At 37.8% G+C, this 23,231-nt stretch overlaps 4 protein-coding genes across 4 annotated transcripts; 2 read left to right on the forward strand and 2 right to left on the reverse strand.

Annotated features, from left to right (window-relative positions):
- Positions 1-1,237: 1,237 nt before the first annotated feature.
- LOC103952566 (ran-binding protein M homolog) lies at positions 1,238-9,315 on the reverse strand. The gene is made up of 10 exons (XM_009364174.3): positions 8,767-9,315; positions 7,782-7,928; positions 7,597-7,692; positions 7,403-7,448; positions 6,133-6,209; positions 4,944-5,106; positions 3,591-3,659; positions 2,788-2,847; positions 2,245-2,331; positions 1,238-1,914 (listed from the first exon to the last, which is right to left on the reverse strand). Exons 1-10 carry the CDS (start codon positions 9,141-9,143, stop codon positions 1,645-1,647), a joined length of 1,392 nt encoding a protein of 463 aa, XP_009362449.2. The 5' UTR covers positions 9,144-9,315; the 3' UTR covers positions 1,238-1,644.
- A 1,995-nt stretch (positions 9,316-11,310) lies between these two features.
- On the forward strand, positions 11,311-13,045 carry LOC103962285 (phloretin 4'-O-glucosyltransferase-like). The gene has a single exon (XM_009374973.3). The coding sequence runs from the start codon at positions 11,440-11,442 to the stop codon at positions 12,871-12,873; it is 1,434 nt and encodes a 477-aa protein (XP_009373248.2). The 5' UTR covers positions 11,311-11,439; the 3' UTR covers positions 12,874-13,045.
- Positions 13,046-13,058: 13 nt separating this feature from the next.
- LOC103952568 lies at positions 13,059-20,575 on the reverse strand. Its single transcript, XM_048583240.1, is given in 7 exon segments — positions 13,059-13,439; positions 16,817-16,955; positions 17,454-17,524; positions 17,674-18,627; positions 18,629-18,931; positions 19,414-19,989; positions 20,285-20,575. Coding segments are annotated over 7 exon segments (2,409 nt in total). The 5' UTR covers positions 20,408-20,575; the 3' UTR covers positions 13,059-13,196.
- On the forward strand, positions 14,663-16,468 carry LOC108865447 (phloretin 4'-O-glucosyltransferase-like). Its single transcript, XM_048583241.1, has one exon. The coding sequence runs from the start codon at positions 14,820-14,822 to the stop codon at positions 16,209-16,211; it is 1,392 nt and encodes a 463-aa protein (XP_048439198.1). The 5' UTR covers positions 14,663-14,819; the 3' UTR covers positions 16,212-16,468.
- Positions 20,576-23,231: the final 2,656 nt, after the last annotated feature.

The raw sequence follows: 23,231 nt of genomic DNA on the forward strand, positions 1-23,231 counted from the left end.
CACCACATGTATATTATGGAAAAAATTTCACAAATTTCTGCAATTGGACACTTGAACCAGAAATTGTTCCATCCCAAAACTTGTAGCATGTCAAAACTTCAAATTTATTCCACAACCTATATGCCCCAACATGACACATGAACCCTAATTTAACTTCTTCTAAGTATTAATTCATCGTACAAACAACCCATTTATTCCATTAAATCATTGATGAAGGAATTTGAAACTAAACACCCTACCTTAGTATACCTGCCGAAGCTTGAGTCACCAAAAAATGGAATCTTCAAGCCAAAACAAAAAATATGGTACAAAACCCAGCTCACTCTTCTCACCTCTCTCTTGCATCCTTTTGTTCGAAATCAAAGGTATGAGGTGAACACAAAACCCAGCTCACTCTTCTAACCTCTCTTTGGACTTCCATCTCTTCAAATCGGAGCTCAAAGATCTGAGGAAATGAGAGAGATTAGAGAGAGAGAGAAATCAGAAAATAGGGGAGAGAAAGGAATAACACATTTATATGTGGGCAGTTTAGTAATTTTAGTTTTATGCATGGTGTGCATGGCTTGAGCTTGGCCGGTTTGTCCTATTTATGTCCCAAGATTAAGAAATTGTCCTATTTTGAGGTTTTTCCCTTTAATTTTTTAAGATGCCCCCTTATACGGATAGGGTATGGAACCTAAATTGTCGGCCGTAGTTCGCATGACAATTCCCTAAGTGGGTTATGTTGTTGTTTGCATCTTGGTCTATATAAAACACGTGGTCTGGTTTCCGGACTACAAAATTCTCCCTTACGTGAGACAACTACATAGTGGAGGACACATGTAAATATGGTCCCCAACTTGCTTTTTTATCATGGCGGAGTTCTATTTAACCCAATTTTCAAATGTGAAATATTTCAATTACATGTTTTGGAAATATTTCAATTGAAGTACCCAATTTTCGCAGTTATATACAACAGCTTCTTGATTGAGTTGTTCGCCATTGAAAGTGAGAGGGGTGACTTGTCCACGTTTAGGGCACGTTTACCTACAAAGAGTATGAACTGAAATCATTCTGATTTTTCTTATTAAAATCGTGGTCACTCACTGTTCAATCTTAATGCAACGATAGTTGATCATTTAACTTTTTTGTTATATTATTCTCCTCTAGCATTGGATTAAGATCAACAGCGAGTGACTGCAATTTAGATCTAAGAGAACGGACCTCTTGTGTTCATGAATTTTAGAAACACAAAAAAGGATTATCAACTATAACCACTACAATTTTCCTCGACAAGTAATTCAGTACCGAGGTAAATTCACATATGTAGCAACCCACCAAATTGATTTCGAAATTTGTAGGACTCCTATAGCGTAAACTGAATGTATTGAAATCTAGTATGTAAACATTCCCAGAAGCCGGTTCAACTGAATTTCGGATTCGACGGCTAGATGATGGGTTACAAGCTTACAGAGAGAGAACATCCCATGCTATACAAGAAATTTAGTATCATCCTGGCTCACGACAAACATGATGGGCGCCTCTATTTAGTGCTGGATGCTAAGCCAGTCTGCTCAGTTGGAGATGCGGTTCAAAAAATGGCCTATGTGCATATGAACAGACGGAGACGAGTGGTAGAGAATAATCGGCTAGCACCTAGCTTTCTTACAACTGTTTGAGTACTCTCTGCAGATGGAACACTTCGCCTTGATCCCCACTCAACAACCTTCTCTCCAAACAGCAAGCAGTAAGCTGCCTGAGTAACCTCTCAAGATATGAATGCAAGCAACCGTGCGAAGAATCTTTCAGATTGGGATTTGTTGACAAGATCATTGCATTAACTGTGTCTGCTACAACTTCACGCTGAGACTCTTCAAGCAGATATCCAACTGATGATTCCCGTGGCCGTTCGTATGCCAGCAGAGAAACACAGTGCTACAGATGGAGGTGTTGTAAAGAATAATAAAAACATTAAATTTCAATGATAAAAAATAGAATGGGTGAAGTTGTATTGTGCTGCTTCCTAAAGAAGCACCAGAGAAACATGTAGCAACTCAAACCCAATACTACATGCAGACTAAAAAATACCATTAGTATGAATTTGCCATTAGGCACTGTGTTTTCGTTCCTCACTGCAAATTTATAAAATTAACAAATACTCATGAACTCGCATAGGTTTTTACTAATAATGAATCTCCCATATGTTCTAGAGATACATCAAACAAAATAAATATCCCATAGTTTGAAGGAATTTTCTGTTATTACCTGAACTAGGTCCTCAAACATGGGCAAGCCAAAGAACTTTGCCAATTCCATCCTCCCGTATTTGACAGCCTCCTCCAGCGCTCCGACCTGCATAACAATTTTAATTATCTCAAAGGCAGACCAAAGAACTTTGTCATATTCGGGTAAGGTCACCAAAGCTGACGATCAGATGCTCTATAAAATAAACAAAAACCTGTTTATAAGCCAAGACCTAAAAGAAGTCAAGCGAATAATGCAGGCTGCAGCTGTTATTTGTGAATACTAAATCTAATGAGCCAGTTTGGTAACCCTTTAAAGTAGTATAATATATAGCCATCTGAAATGAAGTTACACAGTTCAATCCATGTTTCTAATTGTGATTTAATGGTTTCGTTCAATGCTTCAACACTGAAATGTAACAGGTATGCAAGACTTTCTTGTATCCTTCCAATTCATTTAAAAAGAATAACGCAAGTATTGTCATGATTTTATCCGTAATATTCACGTTTTTATATATCTGAAGTGATACTAAAGCTAATCTCATGCAAATAGGGGAAAACATACCCGAACCAGTTCAATAAACTTTTGACAGTGGAGCAGAAAGCATGTAGCCGATTTATCATCCTGCAGAAGGCAAAACTTAAGTCACGACCTTAGCAAAATAAGCATTATGATCAAAATTTAACTAAAACAAAATTTAAGTATTGATCCTAAGTTGGTTAAGAACACTAACTTCATCAAATAGCACATAAGATAAAGCCAAAATTCAAAACCATATAAAATGCATTGCTATACACCTACAAAAAAAAAGTAAAAAGTAAATTTATCTGTGATGTAGTAAGAAACTCATTGCATAAATATAAAAACAGGAGAATCATAACATGTAAACATATAAACATGCCAAATATACTGGAATTCGTACTTATGTTCGAGTAATCAAATATTATCACAACCGTCAATTGATTTTTCTGCTACAAAACAAAAGTTGGTTTAGTTAAGACCAGATGATCAAACACTATATTCATTATTAGCATAAGTACTTTGTTAATTTAAAATATAGAAATTTGAAACTATGAGGCCATGAACCTCGTGTATTTCTCAAAACATTTTCTGCAAAAATAACAGGACACCAAGTTGTGGAAAAAAAGAGTACAAGACACTCAAACACATAGGAATTCACATGTTAAGTAGGTAACATAGGGGATCTGCAATTAAATGAAACAATTAGGAAACACTTTAACCCTCTCAAACACACGTTTTACAGAATTTACTGCACATGCCAAGATCTGTTCAACATCAAGAGCAAAGAATCGCAGAAAAAATAAGATGGCCACTGAAAATTCATTTTGAAATATTAGACAGTCTACCTGAACAATTTGGGGATACCATTCACGGAGTTTACCAAGAGCAGAGTCGATCTCCCCATTCCTAATGAGCTTCATAAGCAGATAAAAGTGGTCAGCCAGGTGCAACTCTTATACTAAAAAGAAAAATAGCTCAGATACTGAGTACGTACAACAAAGGACCAAAAAAAAAAAAAAAACCCAGATATTGAACTGATTCTGCAATGCTTGCTGAACTCCCAAGCAGATAGTTTCGTAATACATCACTACAAACATTTCTTTACTGTCACATTAAAGCCTTTCGAAATTATTTGATTAAATTAATTTTCCTATAAATAATGCCATCCAATCAAGAGACTCAAGGTAACAGTAAAAGAAAAGGAAAGAAGCAACGTGTGAATGATTGGCAACTTTACACATAGAATAAGAAGATTGGCTAAAAAAACACAACAGGCAAATATATCTTCAAAATGAATGGGGGAAAGAAAAAAAGCAGATGCGTTCCTAGGCCGATTTCAAGCAAACCTGACGAACACATTAACATTTCAGATGAAACTATTCTACACAGATAAGTTGTTAACCATGTAATAATGCAACATCTTCAAATACTTAAACAAGAAATTACAAAAAGCAACCAAAAAAGACCTATGGCATATCTCATATCATCATTTTTGTGTCACTGTAAATATATTAACAAATGAGAAATAAATCTTTTGCAACTCAGAGACAGTGCTACAATCAGCATCCAAAGAAACTGCACATAGCTTATAACACTAAGTCAGGTAAGCATCAATTCTTTGCTCATCTCATCAAGTCCCGTGGTTGAACAGTTGTATGAAACACTACACATTTCCAAAATATGGTAGCATATCTAATGCATGCAAACTAGCCTAGGAAAAAGTTTTATTTAGCCCCAAATGACAAAGTTCAGTTACTAATGGGACATATCTAGCCTCGGGTAAAATAGCCCAGGGCTCTTCAAGGGGCCAGTTTAGCGTCGGCTCTTGCCCAAGGCTCTTTAAGGGTCAACATAGGAAGAAACTGGTAGCCAATGAAAACTGGCCACCTAACACTTTTCTGCCCCTAGCCTCTCACACCATTAGAACAACAAAATGTTGAGGGGGATAGATTTCATGAATAATGACATTTTGAGAGGCCAATAAAGCCCCTAGACCCTAACCCTTGTCCTTTCCACTAGACCATTTATTCTGGTTCCTTGTAACCTTTAAGTTCATCCAAACAACTGGGATTCCAAAACTTCTATGCAAATATGAGAGAAGCTCATAAAGGACTTTGTTCCAAACAAGAAAAGAAAGCAGAAAACTATAGTAGTCAATCATCTACTTTAAAGTGATTGTAATTGAAATAAATCAATACCTGTCTAAGAGTCTTTCTCTCATTTAGTGCAAACACAATGTCCTGCTCATCAAAACCATTTTCTTGAGCTATATGTACTGGAGGAACAGTACTTTTACTAGCCATGTCAAATGAATTCAGCGTATCTTCATATCCATAATGTAGTAAGTAGGAGCGAACAATTCTGGTCAATAAAGTATAAATAAATTAACAATTGACTCAAATCTTTAAGGAAACAAAATTTTAAAAATAAAATAAACAGTAAAATCGCGACAACATCAATTCCCAGGTAAACCTTCGTATTGATTATGTTGCTAGAAACACAAGGAACTCACCAGCTCAACAACCTAGCATCCATCAAGTTCAACTTAAAAATTTTGAATTCATATTGATTAGCAGAATAGACATGCCTATGACACCAATATGCAGCCTATGTAGAATGCAGGAAATGCAAATTACTTAAGCATAAAAGTAACTTATTCACTCAAATTTCAAGCTACAGAGCTTGAACTGTGTTTTCCACCAGCTGTACCCCGTCCAGGGAAGTTCAAGATCTCAAGGTAACCTATTGCTCCTCAATCCAGCACGACCTACATAAGCCCCAAGTAGTTTACCAGATAAATCGAGTTGTTGGGCATTCCCAGCCACCAACCCGGTGCTTTCTTGTCCACGACCAGCTAAAGCTAAAGTTCCATTAAAGAGCATTTATATGGGGCTCCTCAGGGAATTTCACTATTAACTGGGGAGGCAGGTCTGACTTGTACAAATTGTCAAGGTTATCAATGCTACTTTTTATCTTACCGGCCCTCAAAACGCAACCACCTCTAACACCCTGATTATCTAAATTCCAAGTTTATTTAAAATCTGATTGAAATTTCAGTATCAGGGACTCAGGACAAGGAGCAGAAAGATGACCTAAAAGAAAATATATCAAAAATATTTGGGTTGTGTTAATCTAGCTATAACTATCACTGAACTGTGTCTAATCCCTCAGCTACACAAGTAAAATTTAATAAAATCATAAACTAAACAACAAATCATATATTAAAAGTACACAAGAAAACACAAAATTCAATTTTGAAAATCAATTACAGAGTGTCTATTTAACCACTGACATCAGAGCATTCCCCCTTAAGGTATATCATATATGACTAAGACAAAATAAATTAGATGCCTTCATTCGAGATATTGAAAACTAATGTGTACTTACCCATGACTAACATTAGTTGGCAATGAAAATTTTTCAATTGACATTTGTTGCTTCATCTTCTCTTGCGCTTCAAATTCCTAATCAGATGTTAAAATAAACTTCGATTAGATAACATGATATATAATATTGAACAAGTTTTACTATTTCAAAGTAATTGAATCTTCACAATTATAACCTGTATAATCCTTTATGAAAATGAAAGGCATAATATATAACAGAGATGAATGAGAGAAGCAACAAATCAGAGCAGCGTATAAATGTTACTCATTCAGGAACCCTTAATCCAACACAAGTATTGAGGGTCTCTGTTACTTTTCCACTTAAGAAAGTCCTTTTCCTTGGCCTATACTTTTATTCAAAAATTAGTTTTCCACTTAAGAATTACAAAGAATCAACTCATATGAGTCCCTTATCCACTAAATGCAATCAATGAATCAAATGGTCCCACATATTTAAACCGTTAAGAAAATAATGCAAGATGGATTTTTATACCCTTTCTTCTCACATACTTGTCCACAACAAAGTTCTTAAAAATCTCAAAATGAGGGGAAAGAGAAGAAAATGAACTCAACAGTCCAACGTCTGTTGCCACAACCTTAAGGTCCTGTTTCGCATAACTGAATCTTCTGAATCCTAAGTTCACGTTGTGGAATAAATATCATAGGACTCTGTGGTTATTGGTTGCAATTATTTCCTTCTGTGTCTTTGGACATGTTGGCAAAGGCAAACCGAATCAACAAAGCGGTTTCTCTTATTCCAGTTGATTGATTTTTCCATGAGTAAGAATCGAAGGTTACTAGCTTTAGTTTATTGCAAGAAGGGACACCAGTGGCATATTTACTCATTCCATAAAACTGAAAGAAGTTATGAAAATTCATTCCTCAGAGAAGGAAAGCAACACTGCCAAAGCTTCTAGGTTTACAAACCCACATCTTGTGGGGTTTCGTAACCTATGAGAAAGCAAAACCCAACCTTTATTCATAAAAGTTAAAAAGCATTCCACTGGGAAGCTATTCCCTGGCTAACCTATGATGGACAGCTAAAGAACATAGAAGGGTAACAAGGTTTTTGCCTCTTTACTAAGACAAACTGGACCTTATATAAAAAAACAACAAAAATGATTATCACTCATCTCAATCAAAATTTACGATTGAAATATTATACAAAATTACAACTGCCAATGGATAACTGAGATTGTGAACACCGACACAAGACATATTAAAAGAATCATAGTTCTTTGAATAGATAAGCCATGAAAAGTATATCTTGCCTTAAGATCAAATGCAAATGGTTGCTGCCCAAAGTTAACGTGTACCCTGCAGATTAAAATTAAGCATACATCTGATAACATGAGAATAAGAATCTGTACCATCTGAAGCTGATATGTACATGCACAAGCAATCGACTAATTACAAAAGATGAACATCTAGAGGAGCTAAAATATTAGAAAAAGATACTACGTACTCCTCATTTTGACTGTGTACAGCAATGGTAGGAAATAAGGGGCCCTTCATATCCTTCATATCCTTGGGCAATGTTCCCACCACAGCACCATTTTTACTGGCACCAACATGAATGAAACAAAATCACATAAAACATCACTCTAGTCTCAAGAGAAGAAAAAACCAAACGAGGTAGACAAATCTTACGTGAAAAAGAATTCCTGTGAATCATAATTGATGCCACCTCCAACTATATCACCAGAGGTGTAGGTTGGGCCAAACGCCTCTCCCCTTCCATGTCCCCGATAAAGTAGCCCATCATCGCCATGATAGCCACAACTATTTGCCTCCCATCTGCTTCATGGAGGAAATAATTAACACAAATATCATGACTAGAATAACAGAATTTGCCAATTCAAATAGTAGTTTTCAAATCTCACAAACAGTGTAAAACACAACACAACATGCAGAAAACAAAATGCTTCCTCCTTTGGTTTATCCTTCACTTCTACCCTTGGGTCCTCCCCGAAAAAATAAAATTAAGACAGGGAAGATTGAAAATTTACACCAACCCACTAAAACCTTTTCACCACTGCCTGTTTATCATGTATTGCCCACAGAGGAGAAATAATCTCCCAATTCACAAAAGTTCTGTGGTTCTCAACTTCTACTGTGAGGCTCTGTATCTTTTTTTCACCATTTGGCAGCTGTTCACAGGTATACAATTACTAATCCAACTAAGAACAGACAATTCACGCTTCACATAATCAAAGGTCAGAAACAACTGTGCAAGCGAAAACTCGTCAACGATCACTTATCTGGCAGCAAGCCCTATTCACATTGACCTTCAACTAACTAACCTAACTAAATAGAACCAACAAAACCAAAATAAGCTTGTATCCCATAACTTCATAAGAAAATCTTTACCTTGCAAATTCCCAGTTGCAGATTAAAACAAAATATCACTTTAATTTCCTATTTCGATTCTTTCGGATCCTACCCAGTTTCACAAACACCAAGAAATGCACCAACTTGAATCCACAACAAAATCCCAATACATCCGTTTGTACAATTTTGTACACTTCCAAATTCCTTAAATTACCCCCCCCCCAAAAAAACTAACACCTGTGACAGTTAATTTTCATTCATTTTCGGAGAAACCAAACAGACGCAATAAAACAACCAGGCTCACCCGGGCTGCCTCCGCATCTTGAAGCTCTCAGAAGTAAATCCAATGGCAATCTGACCCTTGGTCCCCGCATCCTTGACATAAATCTCGAAGTAGTAGACGAGCCGCTTGACCGGCGCCGGCTTGTTAGCCTGAACGACGCCGACGTCGTGGCCGTGAAGATTGACGCTGGTGTACTTGGCGGAGAGCTTATCTGGGGACACGACGAGGAAGCCGCCGGAGCTGTTGATGGTGTTGAGCTCCGTGGGGGCATCATCGTCCTCGTCCATGTCGGTCCGCCCGCGAGCAGAGCGGAGCCGCGATTGCTCGAGGAACCACAAACCGAGGTCTCGGTCGCCGGCGTGGTTGTTGGTACCATTGTTGGAGTTGGTGGTGCTCATTGTTTGAATCTAAAACCCTGGAATTCAGCAATCATTTGGTGGAAAACGAAGAAACCTAAACCCTTTTCGTCGATTTGGGGACTTAGGAGGGAGGAGAGCAAGAAAAATGGGAATGATTTGTTACGGCACGCAGAGGGAAAGAACCAAGATTTTTTTTTTTTTTTTCCTTTTTTGTTTGTTTTTTTTTTTTTTTTCTACGAAGACCAATGATAGGGAAAATTTTTATTTTAACAAAATAAAGAGTAAAGTGAATAGTATCAGAATTGACTTTTTAGTATAAAAATATGGTTTTTCGTTAAAATGAACAGTAGCTTTTCGTTAAAACTCCTTTTTTTCTAAGTTTTATTGTTTGCACTCGTAATTGTGACCGTTCATCGTATATGTGCGATCAGTTTTCATTAATTACTATTTATATTTAATTTTAAATTTTAAAATGATTTCTGATCGCACGATGTACGATAAATAGTTACAATCACGGAATTCCTTATTATTTAAGAAAACTAGGTCCCACAACTTACATCTTGGGTTTAGAGAAATGGTAAGTATACTCTCTGGTAAATAGACTCTTCATTGAGGGTTCTGGTTTAATATCAATTTTCATGTTAATATTATAAAATATTATGTTGAAAACATGAGATGATAGAGAGTTTTCAGAGAGTCCCACTTTTGTGAGAGTCTCCTTAAAATTTCTCTCAATTTAAAATATTTGATAAATCATATGATGTGTTTGTTGATTATTAGATACTTACTAAAGTGTTGACCAACATATTTATTTCATATTAGTAACATATCACATGATTTGTAAATCTAAAAACAAGCGGAGTCCCACACAAATTTTTTTGCCTACGTAGGAGCAAAATGTTCTTCTCGCCCATTTAAAAAGTAAACTAAGTGTAGAAAAATGGTGGCACTTCATACATCCATTTTTATTTATCTCACACATCTATTAATTTTAATCGTCAGATTAAATAATTGAAGAAGATCAATAAATAAAAACTAATAAATGTTGCATTTGAATGGTGAATACTCTACAAGTCACTGTGTTTCGAAATCTAACCTCTCCTCTCTTCATCATTTAGATTAATTTAGTATAACTTATTTAATTATTTGTCAAATAATATTTATGTGTTCACGTAAATAAATAAAAAAATCAATAACTAAAATAATAACAATTTTGTTTTTAAATAAATAAACATGCCATTATGTATTGAATCCGATTGTAACTCATTTTATTTCGAGCTTAGATCTTCTTTCTATTCGATGAGTTTTTTTTTTTTTTTAATAAACGATATTATTTATATTAAATAAGAATTGATGTACATAACCTTACAATTAACTAGCAATAACGTGATTCGAATTCGTCTTTGACGAAAATAACTTTGTCTCTCTTGCAAATGTTTTACTAATCTTTGTAGAATAATTTACATTCAATTGCGTTCAAGAGTGTACAAACGAAGTTGAGATGTCATTATCGTGCATTTGATTTCTAACACATAACAATGGAAACAAATATCTCAAATTCTCTAGTAATAAAAAACAAAGTTATTTAAAAGTTTTACCCGTCAAACATGCAGAACTTCAATTTTGGCTTGTTTGTTAAAAGAGCCGACTTGTCTTGACTCGAATGCATACGAGCTGAGCTGAACCATGGACGAGTAATTCAAACTCGAAATGACCTCGAGTTAGTATTAGATGTATGTGTTAAAATATTCCATATCGTCGAGAGGGGAAAAGAAAAGTTTAAATATCATAACTTCATTCTAATTATACTAGATTATTTGGCATTTGTGTGATAAAACACTACATTTGTTGGTCTGTGCATGTGGTAATTAACAAGTTGAGAACAATATCAGTGTTGTTAGAAGTAGGCTTTAGCCCATTGCTCTCCTATGGATTTTCCACGTGTGATTCACTAATTCGATCTCACGTGAAGGGACGTGTTAAAACATATCACATCGACAGAATGAGGGAGAAAATAAGAGTTTAATATCCAACTACACTCCAACTCATACCGAGATATTTTTATGATAAAACCCCACATATGACGGTATATGCATGTGATAATTAACAAATTAAGAACAACATTAATATTGTAGGAAGTAGACTTTAACTCGTCTCTTTGATAATTTGATAAGATGTGATTCACCTAATTTGAGCTAAAAGTCCAAAATGGTGGCTAACCTTAGACTTGAGCATTATCACTACCTCCATTACTTAGAACAGGATTACCAATCGATTCCATTCCATTAATCCCAGGTGAAGCCAACCCAACCAACCACGAGATTAATCGTCAGCCATGAACAATACTAAGCATCACTTCCTCCTCATATCATGCCCTGCCCAGGGCCACGTCAACCCCACTCTCCAGCTCGCCAAGCTTCTTATACAAACCGGTGGAGGGACACGTGTCACTTACGCCACCACCGTCCGCGCCCTCACCCAAATCAAATCCTTCCCTTCCCTCCAAGGCTTATCATTCGCTACTTTCTCCGACGGTTTCGATGACGGCGTCATACCGACCCACGACCCGGACCTCTTCATGTCCGAGTTTAAGCGCGTGGGATCACGCACCCTAACCGCCCTGATTCAAAAATTGTCTGCCTCCTCCGACGGCGGCGACGGCGAGCCCGTTACTTTCCTCATCTACGCCGTCCTCCTCCCTTGGGCCGCTCAAGTGGCAGCTGATCTCGGCATACCCTCCGCTTTCTTCTGTATACAGTCCACCACTTCCTTTGCACTTTGCCACCATTACTTGACTTATTTTCACAAGTGCCATTCAGTACCGAGCTCCATAACGATTGATGGGTTGCCAGCTTTTGCCCCCCAAGAACTGCCTTCCTACCTCCTCCCAAGCAGCCCACATGCTACGATCGTCCCTACCTTTCAGGAACACATCCAGGCCCTTGAACAGGTCAATGTCAAACCCTACCCCAATTTCGTGCTGCTCAACACTTTCGCTGCCTTGGAAGAGACGGCAATGGAAGCGATCCGATCACAAATGAAGAATGCGAATGTGGTTCCGGTTGCGGTTGGCCCATTGGTTTCGAGTTCCAGTGATGCCGGTTTTCGCTGTGACTTGTTTGACAAGTCTCGGGACGACGATTACCTACAATGGCTGGATGGCAAACCAGATTGCTCTGTTGTTTATGTGTCGTTTGGGAGCATGGTGGTGTTGAAGAGGGATCAAATTGAAGTGATGATAAATGAACTGGTCGACAGCGGACTCCAGTTTTTATGGGTTATTCGCGCTTCCGAGAATGGAGATGATCGGAGCATGACGATGATGATAGAAGAGAGATTAAAGAGTAAGGAGCAGGGTTTAGTGGTACCGTGGTGTTCGCAGGTGGAGGTGTTGGGGCACAAGTCAGTGGGGTGTTTTGTGACGCATTGTGGGTGGAATTCGACGTTGGAGAGCTTGGTTGCTGGGGTTCCAACGGTGTGTTGCCCGCAATTTTCAGACCAGAACACAAATGCGAAACTGGTGGAGGAGGTGTGGGGGACTGGAGTGAGAGCCAAATCGAATCACGAGGGAGTGACTGAAGGTGGAGAGATCAAGAGGTGCCTGGAGATTGTGATGAGAGGTGAAGAGATCAAACGGAATTGTCAAAAATGGAAAGGGTTGGCTAATGAGGCTCTCAATGCAGATAACTACAATCTCAGGCACTTCATTGCAGGGTTGGAATGCAATAAAACTCCTCCTATCCTATGGGCGGGCGCGCCAGGCCGTTGAGGCAGCGTGCACACACGCTTGCACCTATTCGACTTTCTTTCTGCTCGACTTTTTTCTTTTGTTTTTGCTAAATATCTTCATCCGAGCGTGTAATCTCTAATTTCCTTATAAACTTCTTAGGATGAAATGGGTCAGATATATTACATGTATGAAGTTTTCTACATTTACGCCATCTCCAACAGAAGTCGAGTTTACAAATGTCATCTACCCTTTATACACCGCACAAAACTTACACTAACGGGAATCGTCATATCACAAAAACTCTATATACATATTGAGAATACTAAATTCGCTAATCCACCTAGCGCTAGCTAGCAACTTTTTCAAACCAAGTACGCAGAAGCAGCTCTTACAGCATTTGCTGATTTCTTTCTTAACATACATTTCCAAGCATATTTCCTCTTCTCCCACCTTGCTGCTCTCTTTTTTTTATATATCATCCCTCGATACTTTTGTAGATCCTTCAACCAACTGGAATAATCCCTCCCAGGTTCGCACGCAATGAAGTCCGCTAACTCCTCTATCTCAGATTCCTGGGATCTTCCTAGTAAGAGATTGAGAAAAACCTTCCGTTGCAGGTTTTCTCTTCAATGCCATCACTAGATTCTGTCGTGCACCTCATGATACATGCATTTTCCGAAGTTTCTGCTACCTCGCTCTGTGATCTCCGATGGGAGTTTGTGAGAGAAATTTTGCTTTAAAATGAGGGAAGATTGATTTAATTGAAGAGAAGAGGTAACCAACATCAGACAAAGTACTCGATTGAATTGGATTGAATTTATTCAAGTGCAAGAAGTCTGTCAATATATAAAGCTAAAACTATCGAATCCTCCTTTTCTTTATCGAAAGCAGAATGTTTTATGATCAGATGCAGCATTTTTCTTTTACTGGATTACTGGAGATCTATAGCATGAAATTCCTTGCCTCCAAGGACTACCGATATCATGGTTCACTAAATGTCAGAAATCAATGGCCAGAGAATATCATAGCTAAAAACTAAAAAAAAAAAAAAAATATATATATATATATATATATATAAAAACCTGCTCAGCTAGCCGCTACTGAAATCTAATGCCAGCTACATTATGATCTCGTTAGATTTTTCTGGTTTAAATTGAGAAGGGTCGAGCATATTTACAGTCAACTAGATGCCACCCACCCGAATTTCTTTTTGATTTGGCGAGAAAACATTTGTATGGTAGAAATATTTTGTCGCTGGTATTTCACATCCACAAGAGGAAAAAAGAAAAATTTAAATATCATGACTTCATTTCAATTACACTGATGCCTTGGCCCTTGTGTGAGAACACACTACATTTGTCGGTATGTGCAGTGGTAACGAGTTGGGAATAACATCGGTGTTGTTGGAAGTGGGTTTTTTGCCCATTGCTCTCTTATGGATCTCCCACGTGTGATTCACTAATTGGATCTCACATGAGGGGCATGTTAAAATATACCACATCAGCAGAATGAAGGAGAAAATAAGAGTTAATATCCAACAACACTCCAACTGATATCGAAGCATTTTTATGATGAAACCCCACATATGACGTCATATTCATGTGGTAATAAGAAGTTGAGAAATATTAATATTATTGGAAGTAGACTTTGACTCGTCTCTCTGATAATTTGATAAGGTGTGATTCACCTAATTTGAGCTAAAAGTACAAAATGGTGGCTAACCTTAGACTCGGAGCATTATCAGTACTCCAAAACAAAATTAATTACCAAGTTACAAAAAATATCGGTTTATTGAAAGTGAGTCTTTGATGGTCTCCCTAATATGTAATTCATGTAATTTGAGCTTAAAGTCCAAAATGGCGGCTAACCTTAAGACTTGAGCATTATCATTACCTCCATTACTTAGAACAAGATTACCAAATCCATTCCATTCCATGAATCCCAGATTAAGTCAACCAACCAAACAAGAGATCAAACCGTAAGCCATGAACAATACTAAGCATCACTTCCTCCTCGTATCATGCCCTTCCCAGGGCCACATCAACCCCACTCTCCAGCTCGCCAAGCATCTTATACAAACCGGTGGAGGCACACGTGTCACTTACGCCACCACCGTCCGCGGCCTCACCCAAATCAAATCCTTGCCTTCCCTCCAAGGTTTATCATTCGCTACTTTCTCCGACGGGTTCGATGACGGCGTCAAACCGACCCACGACCCGGACCTCATCATGTCCGAGTTTAACCGCGTGGGATCACGCACCTTAACCGCCCTGATTCAAAAATTGTCTGCCTCCTCCAACGGCGGCGGCGACGGCGAGCCTGTTACTTTTCTCATCTACGCCGTCCTCCTCCCATGGGCCGCTCAAGTGGCAGCTGATCTCGGCATACCCTCCGCTTTCTTCTGTATACAGTCCACCACTTCCTTTGCACTTAGCCACCATTACTTCACTTATTTTCACAAGTGCCATTCAGTACCAGACTCCATAATGATTGATGGGTTGCCACCTTTCGCCCCCCAAGAACTGCCTTCCTACCTCCTCCCAAGCAGCCGACATGCTACGTTCGTCCCTACCTTTCAGGAACACTTCCAGGTCCTCGAACAGGTCAATGTCAAACCCTACCCCAATTTCGTGCTGCTCAACACTTTCGATGCCTTGGAAGAGACGGCAATGGAAGCGATCCGATCACACATGAAGAATGCGAATGTGGTTCCGGTTGCGGTTGGCCCATTGGTTTCGAGTTCCAGTGATGCCAGTTTTCGCTGTGACTTGTTTGACAAGTCTCGGGACGACGATTACCTACAATGGCTGGATGGCAAACCAGATTGCTCTGTTGTTTATGTGTCGTTTGGGAGCATGGTGGTGTTGAAGAGGGATCAAATTGAAGAGATGATGAATGGACTGGTCGACAGCGGACTCCAGTTTTTATGGGTTATTCGCGCTTCCGAGAATGGAGATGATCGGAGCATGACGATGATGATAGAGGAGAGATTAAAGAGTAAGGAGCAGGGTTTAGTGGTACCGTGGTGTTCACAGGTGGAGGTGTTGGGGCACAGGTCAGTGGGGTGTTTTGTGACGCATTGTGGGTGGAATTCGACGTTGGAGAGCTTGGTAGCTGGGGTTCCAACGGTGTGTTGCCCGCAATTTTCAGACCAGAACACAAATGCGAAACTGGTGGAGGAGGTGTGGGGGACTGGAGTGAGAGCCAAATCGAATCACGAGGGAGTGACTGAAGGTGGAGAGATCAAGAGGTGCCTGGAGATTGTGATGAGAGGTGAAGAGATCAAACGGAATTGTCAAAAATGGAAGGGGTTGGCTAATGAGGCTCTCAATGCAAATAACAACAATCTCAGGCACTTCATTGCAGGGTTGGGATGAAATAAAACTCCTCCTATCGTATGGGCGGGCGCGCCAGGCAGTTGAGGCAGCGTGCACACACGCTTGCACCTATTCAACTTTCTTTCTACTCTGTTTTTTTCTTTTGTTTTTGCTAAATATCTTCATCTGTAATCTCTAATTTCCTTATAAACTTCTTAGGATGAAATGGGTCAGATATATTACATGTATGAAGTATTCTACATTTACGCCATCTCCAAAAGAAGTTGAGTTTACAAATGTCATCTACCCTTTATACACTGCACAAAACTTACACTAGCGGGAATCGTCATATCACAAAAACTCTATATACATATTGAGAATACTTAATTCGCTAATCCACCCAGTGCTAGCTAGCAACTTTTTTAAACCAAGTACGCAGAAGCAGCTCTTACCACATTTGATGATTTCTTTCTTAACATACATTTCCAAGCATATTTCCTCTTCTCCCACCTTGCTGCTCTCTTTTTTTTATATATCATCCCTCGAAACTTTTGTAGATCCTTCAACCAACTGGAATAATCCCTCCCAGGTTCGCACTCAATGAAGTCCGCTAACTCCTCTATCTCAGATTCCTGGGATCTTCCTAGTAAGAGATTGAGAAAAACCTTCCCGTTGCAGGTTTCCTCTGTTTTCTCTTCAATGCCATCACTAGATTCCGTTGTGCACCTCATGATACATGCATCTTCCGACGTTTCTGCTACCTTGCTCTGTGATCTCCGATGGGAATTTGTGAGAGAAACTTTGCTGTAAAATGAGGGAAGATTGATTTAAGTGAAGAGAAGAGATAACCAACATCAGACAAAAGTACTCGATTGAATTGAATTGAATTTATTCAAGTGATTGCAAGAAGTCTGTCAATGTATAAAGCTAAAACTATCGAATCCTCCTTTTCTTTATCGAAAGCAGAATGTTTTATGATCAGATGCAGCATTTTTCTTTTACTGGATTACTGGAGATCTATAGCATGAAATTCCTTGCCTCCAAGGACTACCAATATCATGGTTCACCAAATGTCAGAAATCAATGGCCAGAAAATCTAATGACAGCTACATTATGATCTCGTTATATTTTTCTGGTTTAAATTGAGAAGAGTCGAGCATATTTACAGTCAACTAGATGCCACCCACCCGAATTTCTGTTTGATTTGGCGAGAAAATATTTGAATGGTAGAAATATTTTGTCGCTGGTATTAAAAAAACTTAATACAGAACTATGCTATATGGTGCACAATATTTTTTGTACCTTAAGTGAAGTGTTTGAATTTTCTGAAATTTCGATGCAACTCTTCTGATAGATTTCTTTTTCACCAAGCCCTGCAAAGTGTAACATACGTCATTTTTAATGTACATAATAAGTTCAAAGAATTAAAACATTTATCATTTTTTGTTTTACAAGTATCGAGCGTGAAACAAAAACACATCAATTAAACTCGAAAAGGTCATGACAGAAAAACAAAGCTCACCCCTGTAATCTTGTCTGAAGGCAATCCAGATGAAGAAGTTTGTGAGCCAGAAACTAGAAGTGAGCTGAGTGCAACTATATCACCATCTTCGTATACATATAGATTTAATAGTGACATGATTGTCGATATGCAGCCCTTAACTAAGAAATCAATCCCACTACCAAAACCCAAGGACAGTAAGCCTGAAAAGTGCAGAAGCATCCACTTGGAAGCCTTATGTATCGACGGGTGGGTGTTCATCATGTCTAATAAGAACTTTTGATTAGGCAGAGACACATTGAACTGGTGAAAACAGCCAATAACACCCACTATGAAATCATATTCCTTTGAAGAAGCGTCTTTTACGGTTTTTGAAGAGCCCAAATGCCCGCCATGCCTTAGACACCAAACAGCTTTCAGCAACGAAGTACTCATTAACTTCAATATGGAAGCAAGAAGATAAATATCTTGTGGACTCGTATCCCCTTTTCTATACAGCACACTATCACTAACACCACAAGAAAAACTTCCATGTATTATGCTACGCAAGACAGACGCTATATCATCTTTACATGATTCATCAAAAACATGTTGGCTCTCATTTATGTATGCAACAGAAGAATCCATCAGGTCCGCTTTTCTTCCACAGAACATATCGCACAAATACGAGTCCCATAACGAATCAGAATGGGTAACTAGATCACACATTTTATCTCTCGTAACTTGTTGAATATACGACTCAAATGAAGGTTGACAACTTCTCCCTAGCATACGTGAACCAGTAGAAGAAGAAGAAGAACATTTAACACCCAAACGATGGAAATCCATAAGTGAACTAGACATGTGGCTGGTATATAAAAGGACAGACCTTTCAAATGCTGTTAGGTAGCAGTCCATAAGTCTAAGATCTGGTCTAGCATTCATAGACATGTCTACATCAATAGATTCAGAAACCAATAAAAACAAATGTGTCCTGCAACATTTTGGGTGCTGACAGCATGATGGGGTTGAGAAGCAATAACACTGCAGCATTCAGGCTCAGTTCGGGAACTCTACAATACTTCCCGAAATCACAGAATAATCTTTTGAGGAAGTTCCCATATGCTCGCTTTCCATAAACTGACAAGATGAAATGGGCAGAAATCACCTCCAGAACACTTCCAATATCACCTTTGACAGCATGGCACCGAAATAGCATTTCAGTTGTGCAAGAAGAAGAATCAACAAGAATAAAGTACTCTCTCAGCAATCTACACATTACAAGTTCATCTGCAAATATCTAAATACAATAATGCTACCATCAGTTGTGTATAGATGCAATAACTCTTACAAAAGTAATTATTTTAGAATGGCATGAGAACTTCACATGGAAGAATAACACAAAGGATATTTGAAATGGAATTCTTCTTGAACTGCAAAAAAAATATATATATACAGCCGACGATTGCAAGACTGTCCTCAAAGTATTCAATATGTTTATTCATATCCTAATCTTGTAAATATATAACATTGGTAATTTGGTAAATTTATACTGTACTTACTATCTAATAGCAATCAATATCACATTAAGTAAAACAAAATAGAAGGAAGACGACACAGAGAAATTCATATACAACAAACAAGTTAAAATGTGTTACAATGTATACTTTTAAGACCAGTACGAGAAGAAATGCAAACACCACCATAGCATATAACTGTATGGGTTGAAAGCATAGCTGACATTCCAATAGCTCTAAAGGTTAAAAGTTATTGCACATTTACCTCAAGCACTGCAGATAGTGCTGGACACCATGGATCACAAACCTCTATCAAACATAAGGAAGAAACAAAATCTTCTGAAACAGTAGTTGAAGAACCAACAGCATCAGTGAACGTGCACTTGGAAGAAACAAACTTCTGAAAGGTGACAGAGTTGTTTTTCTCATCTCCTCCGCTTGTAACCAAAGAAATCAATTTCCGTAGTACAGAGAGAAGAAATTGGGTTTTCTCCACTAGGATAGTAGGGTCAGCCAAGGTCAAGACTAGGATGCAACATCTCAGAAGCAGCGGTAGTTCATCAGGAGCGGCCAACATATCTGTGTGGGAATCAACGTGCCTCGGTCCCCTTGTTGCAGATAAATCACATAAAGCGGAAAAGAACAGTTTAAACCTCCTATCTAGCTCTTTGTACAAAACATAAATGAGACTTTGTGTATCTCCAAGTTTCACTTCAACCCCGCCATTATTGAGAGCACCTTCAAAGTTAGAAAAGTGCATTGTTTCATTACACGACAGCGGAGCAAGTAGGAAGCACAATCTTTTCAAAAGGGGCATCTTCAGACCCTGAAATTGAACACGCTAAGAATCAATCAACGCGTTTATCTACGTAAATATAAGTTCCTATGGCTACAAATGACACAAACATCCATCAATGTTCTACAACAAAGAAACACTGAGGCTACACTCGTTTCGGCGGAAATGAATTTCCCAATTTCCTTCTCAATCCTCTCACAATTCGCCTCTGATTCTACAAAATTATGCCCCTGGACAGTCTCTATCCAAACAAATCCATAAATGCAGAAGTGACAAGTGAGCCATACGACCTAAAAGAGAATATGAAACGACAATGCAATGTAAGATGGAGATGGAGTACCTCAGGGGACTGAATTGCAGAGATTAGGGTTTGGAAGTTGAGAGGGGGAGTGTGATTGGGAGCTAGGGGTTCTTCCATTGCAGGGCTGCGGCGCTTTCTGTGCCTCTTGCTCTTCCGACCCATCTCTACGTTCTGCAGAAACGCACGGAATCTCAGAAATGATCGGCTTTCGCTTACAAATGGGCGCCAAACTGACACCACTTTCGGAAGACTAAATATGAAAACCTAAGAATTCGATTGTTCAAAGGCTCTTATATTTTTTTCCGCACCCTATTAATTTCAGCCATTTGATTTACTTTTATTTTATTCAATCTCTTTCTAACTTTTATTTTATTCAATCAAACAATTAAAAATACTTGTAAGAAAATCTGCAACCTTTGATTTAAAATATAAAATTTTTAATCCAAAAAATTTAAGTTTTAACCATAAATAATTTTTCTTCTCCAATCATTCTGATTAAAGTTTTTTTCTTAATGTCGTCCAATCAAAATAGAGTCATTGGGATTGCACATGGATGGCTGATAATCCCAACAAGTTGGGCCCACTTTTGCACAACAAGGTACCTGTTTCCTTGCTTTTGGCTCGTTCCATTGTGTTCGGAGTTAGGATGGGCATAAAAACCGTCAAACCATAAAACCACATTGAACTGTATGAAAAAAAAACCGAAAAGAACCGTGTTGACGGAAAAAGTCAACTTTGAGTCAAAAACCGAACCGGACCATTCAAACCCGTTTCGATTTGAACAAGAACCGGAACCGAACCGAACCGAACCGTCTTATTAATAATAAACGAATTAATTATATATATACACACATGACATGGTATAATAGGTTGAAAAATTAGTTTCACCAAATTAGTTATGTTGGAGTTCCCCTTGAACAACAAACTTCACGGAATAACTTGTTAAAGGAGGAGTTTGGGAGTTCTCTACCATTTCAAACAAATTGGCAGGTATTTAATAGCTTTTGTGGTTTTTTTTAATCTATAGTTGGCATGCTCCTTAGCTTATATCATTTGGACTTATTCATACAGATAATTGCTAAAATGGGGTGCAATGCTTCTTCCATGTGTAGCCCTGGGTTTTTATGTTTTATTGGCATGCTCCATACTTTTATACTTGAAATTTTTTTACATATTTTGGTTTTGCTGCTTCTCTGTTCCCACTTATCAGTTTTACTGTTATATTTGTTCTTTGGCATATGTCTTCCAACTCAATTTCAATAATTGAGCAAGGCTACTATCAAAAGTTATATTGTTTCCATTTACGTTTGGAACCGTAAACTAGCAAGAACCGAACCGAAACCAGAGTAGACCGAACCGTACGGATCTAGTAATAAATTTAAGCAGAACCGCACTGAACCGAACTGTTGATATTTTTCGGTTTCGATTCCTCTTTAGGGGTGGAACCGCATCGTGCCCACCCCTGTTCAAAGTGTTGCTTTTCATTTGCTTCCTTTTTTCTTGCGCGTTCACGTGCAAGCTGTGGCCCAGGCCATTTACTTTGTCCGCTTTATTCGCTTAAATTTGCCCAAAAAATCAGTTTTACCCAAAACTGATTTTTGGTCTAAGGTTGGAGCGAGTTGTGAAGAGATTTAGAACCTAAATTTTAGGTTCCAAGAGTTAGTCTAAGGAAGAAAATGGGGTTCTCTAAAATTATCGATGGCTAAAAACACAAAAAAATTGTCACTTAATATTGTGATCTAATGGTAGTGGTAGTCGTAGCTGAAATGCCTTATGTTAGAATCTGGTGAATGATGAGTTTGAATCTCGGCTCGTTTGGAGGTTCTTTTAAAATGACTAAAAGCCGCTTTTAGAGAAAATGTTTTTGGGTTCCAATTCCAAAAGCACTTGAAGTGCTTCTTGTAGCAAGTACTTCAAGTATTTTTTCAGGATTCGCTTGTATTTTTATTAATGATTGGTTCAAAAAATATTTTCATCAAAAGCGCTTTCAATCATTTTAAAAGCTCTTACAAACGAGCCCTTAATTTATTTCTCCACCCTTTATTGTAAATAGATAGTTATATGAAAAAATAGTAATAAGATAATTATTACAACGCTAATGATTTTTTTACGTCTCTTTTCCTTTGTGTATATCTCACTTTATTTTTGACATTTTGTGCAAATAAATTCAAATTATGGTTAAGAAAAATAAATAAAAGGGTGTGTATAAATATTGAAAGCATATGTGAATATCATTTCTCTTACTACACAATGCTTTAGAGTTATGACTACGCTTCATTTTGTAAAATTCAAAAATATGAAATAAGTATAACTAAGAAATAATGAAATATAAATTTAAAATAGAATTGTTATTAGCACTCTAAAAATTTCATTCCACACTTTAAACTTTCTATATTAGGAAAGAAAAATACACTTGTGAGGAGTGTCGAATGAAATTTTTAAAGTGCTAATAACATTTTCTATTTTAAAAAATAAAAGTGTGCGTCAGCATTTCAAGCATATTTAAATATCATTTACCTTACTACACAATGCTTAGATGTCATGAGTACGCTTCATCTTAGAGAATTCAAAAGCAAAAAATACACAAGTAAGCAAATGGGTGGGCAGTGAGTCAGTGACCCAGTTTTCGCATCCAAATTTGAATTTTGTTTCATAAAAAGTATAGTAGTTTAAAAGGATAACTAATGAAAAGAATTTGAAAATTTTGAGTTTTAATAATAAGGATAAAATAAAGAGTAAAGTGAATAGTACCAGGATTGACTTTTTAGTGTAAAAATATGATTTTTCGTTGAAATGAACAGTACTGCGAATTTTTCGTTAAAACTCCCTAGTTTAAAACATTATATTGTGAATTTCAAGCCGTTTCTCTTTATAGAACTATACGAGAAAATATGCCCGCGCGTTGCCGCGGGACTTGAATGTATTAGGCGCAATAGGCATGAACAGTTTCTGCAAAAAACAACTAAAAAGACATAGCACCTAAGAA

This window comes from the organism of the source record quoted next, unplaced genomic scaffold (genome assembly GCF_019419815.1).
Source record: "Pyrus x bretschneideri cultivar Hongxiangsu unplaced genomic scaffold, Pyrus_bretschneideri_v1 Contig2, whole genome shotgun sequence".
Taxonomy (NCBI): Eukaryota; Viridiplantae; Streptophyta; class Magnoliopsida; order Rosales; family Rosaceae; genus Pyrus; species Pyrus x bretschneideri.

Excerpts from the sequence above, each read along its gene's own strand:
- LOC108865447 (XM_048583241.1), top strand. The coding sequence starts at position 14,820 with ATGAACAATACTAAGCATCACTTCCTCCTCGTATCATGCCCTTCCCAG.
- LOC103952566 (XM_009364174.3), bottom strand. The coding sequence starts at position 9,143 with ATGAGCACCACCAACTCCAACAATGGTACCAACAACCACGCCGGCGAC. Across the intron at positions 6,210-7,402 it reads CATTTGCATTTGATCTTAAG|GAATTTGAAGCGCAAGAGAA; the intron begins GCAAGATATACT and ends ACATCTGATTAG. Across the intron at positions 1,915-2,244 it reads TGTTTGAGGACCTAGTTCAG|CACTGTGTTTCTCTGCTGGC; the intron begins GTAATAACAGAA and ends CTCCATCTGTAG.
- LOC103962285 (XM_009374973.3), top strand. The coding sequence starts at position 11,440 with ATGAACAATACTAAGCATCACTTCCTCCTCATATCATGCCCTGCCCAG.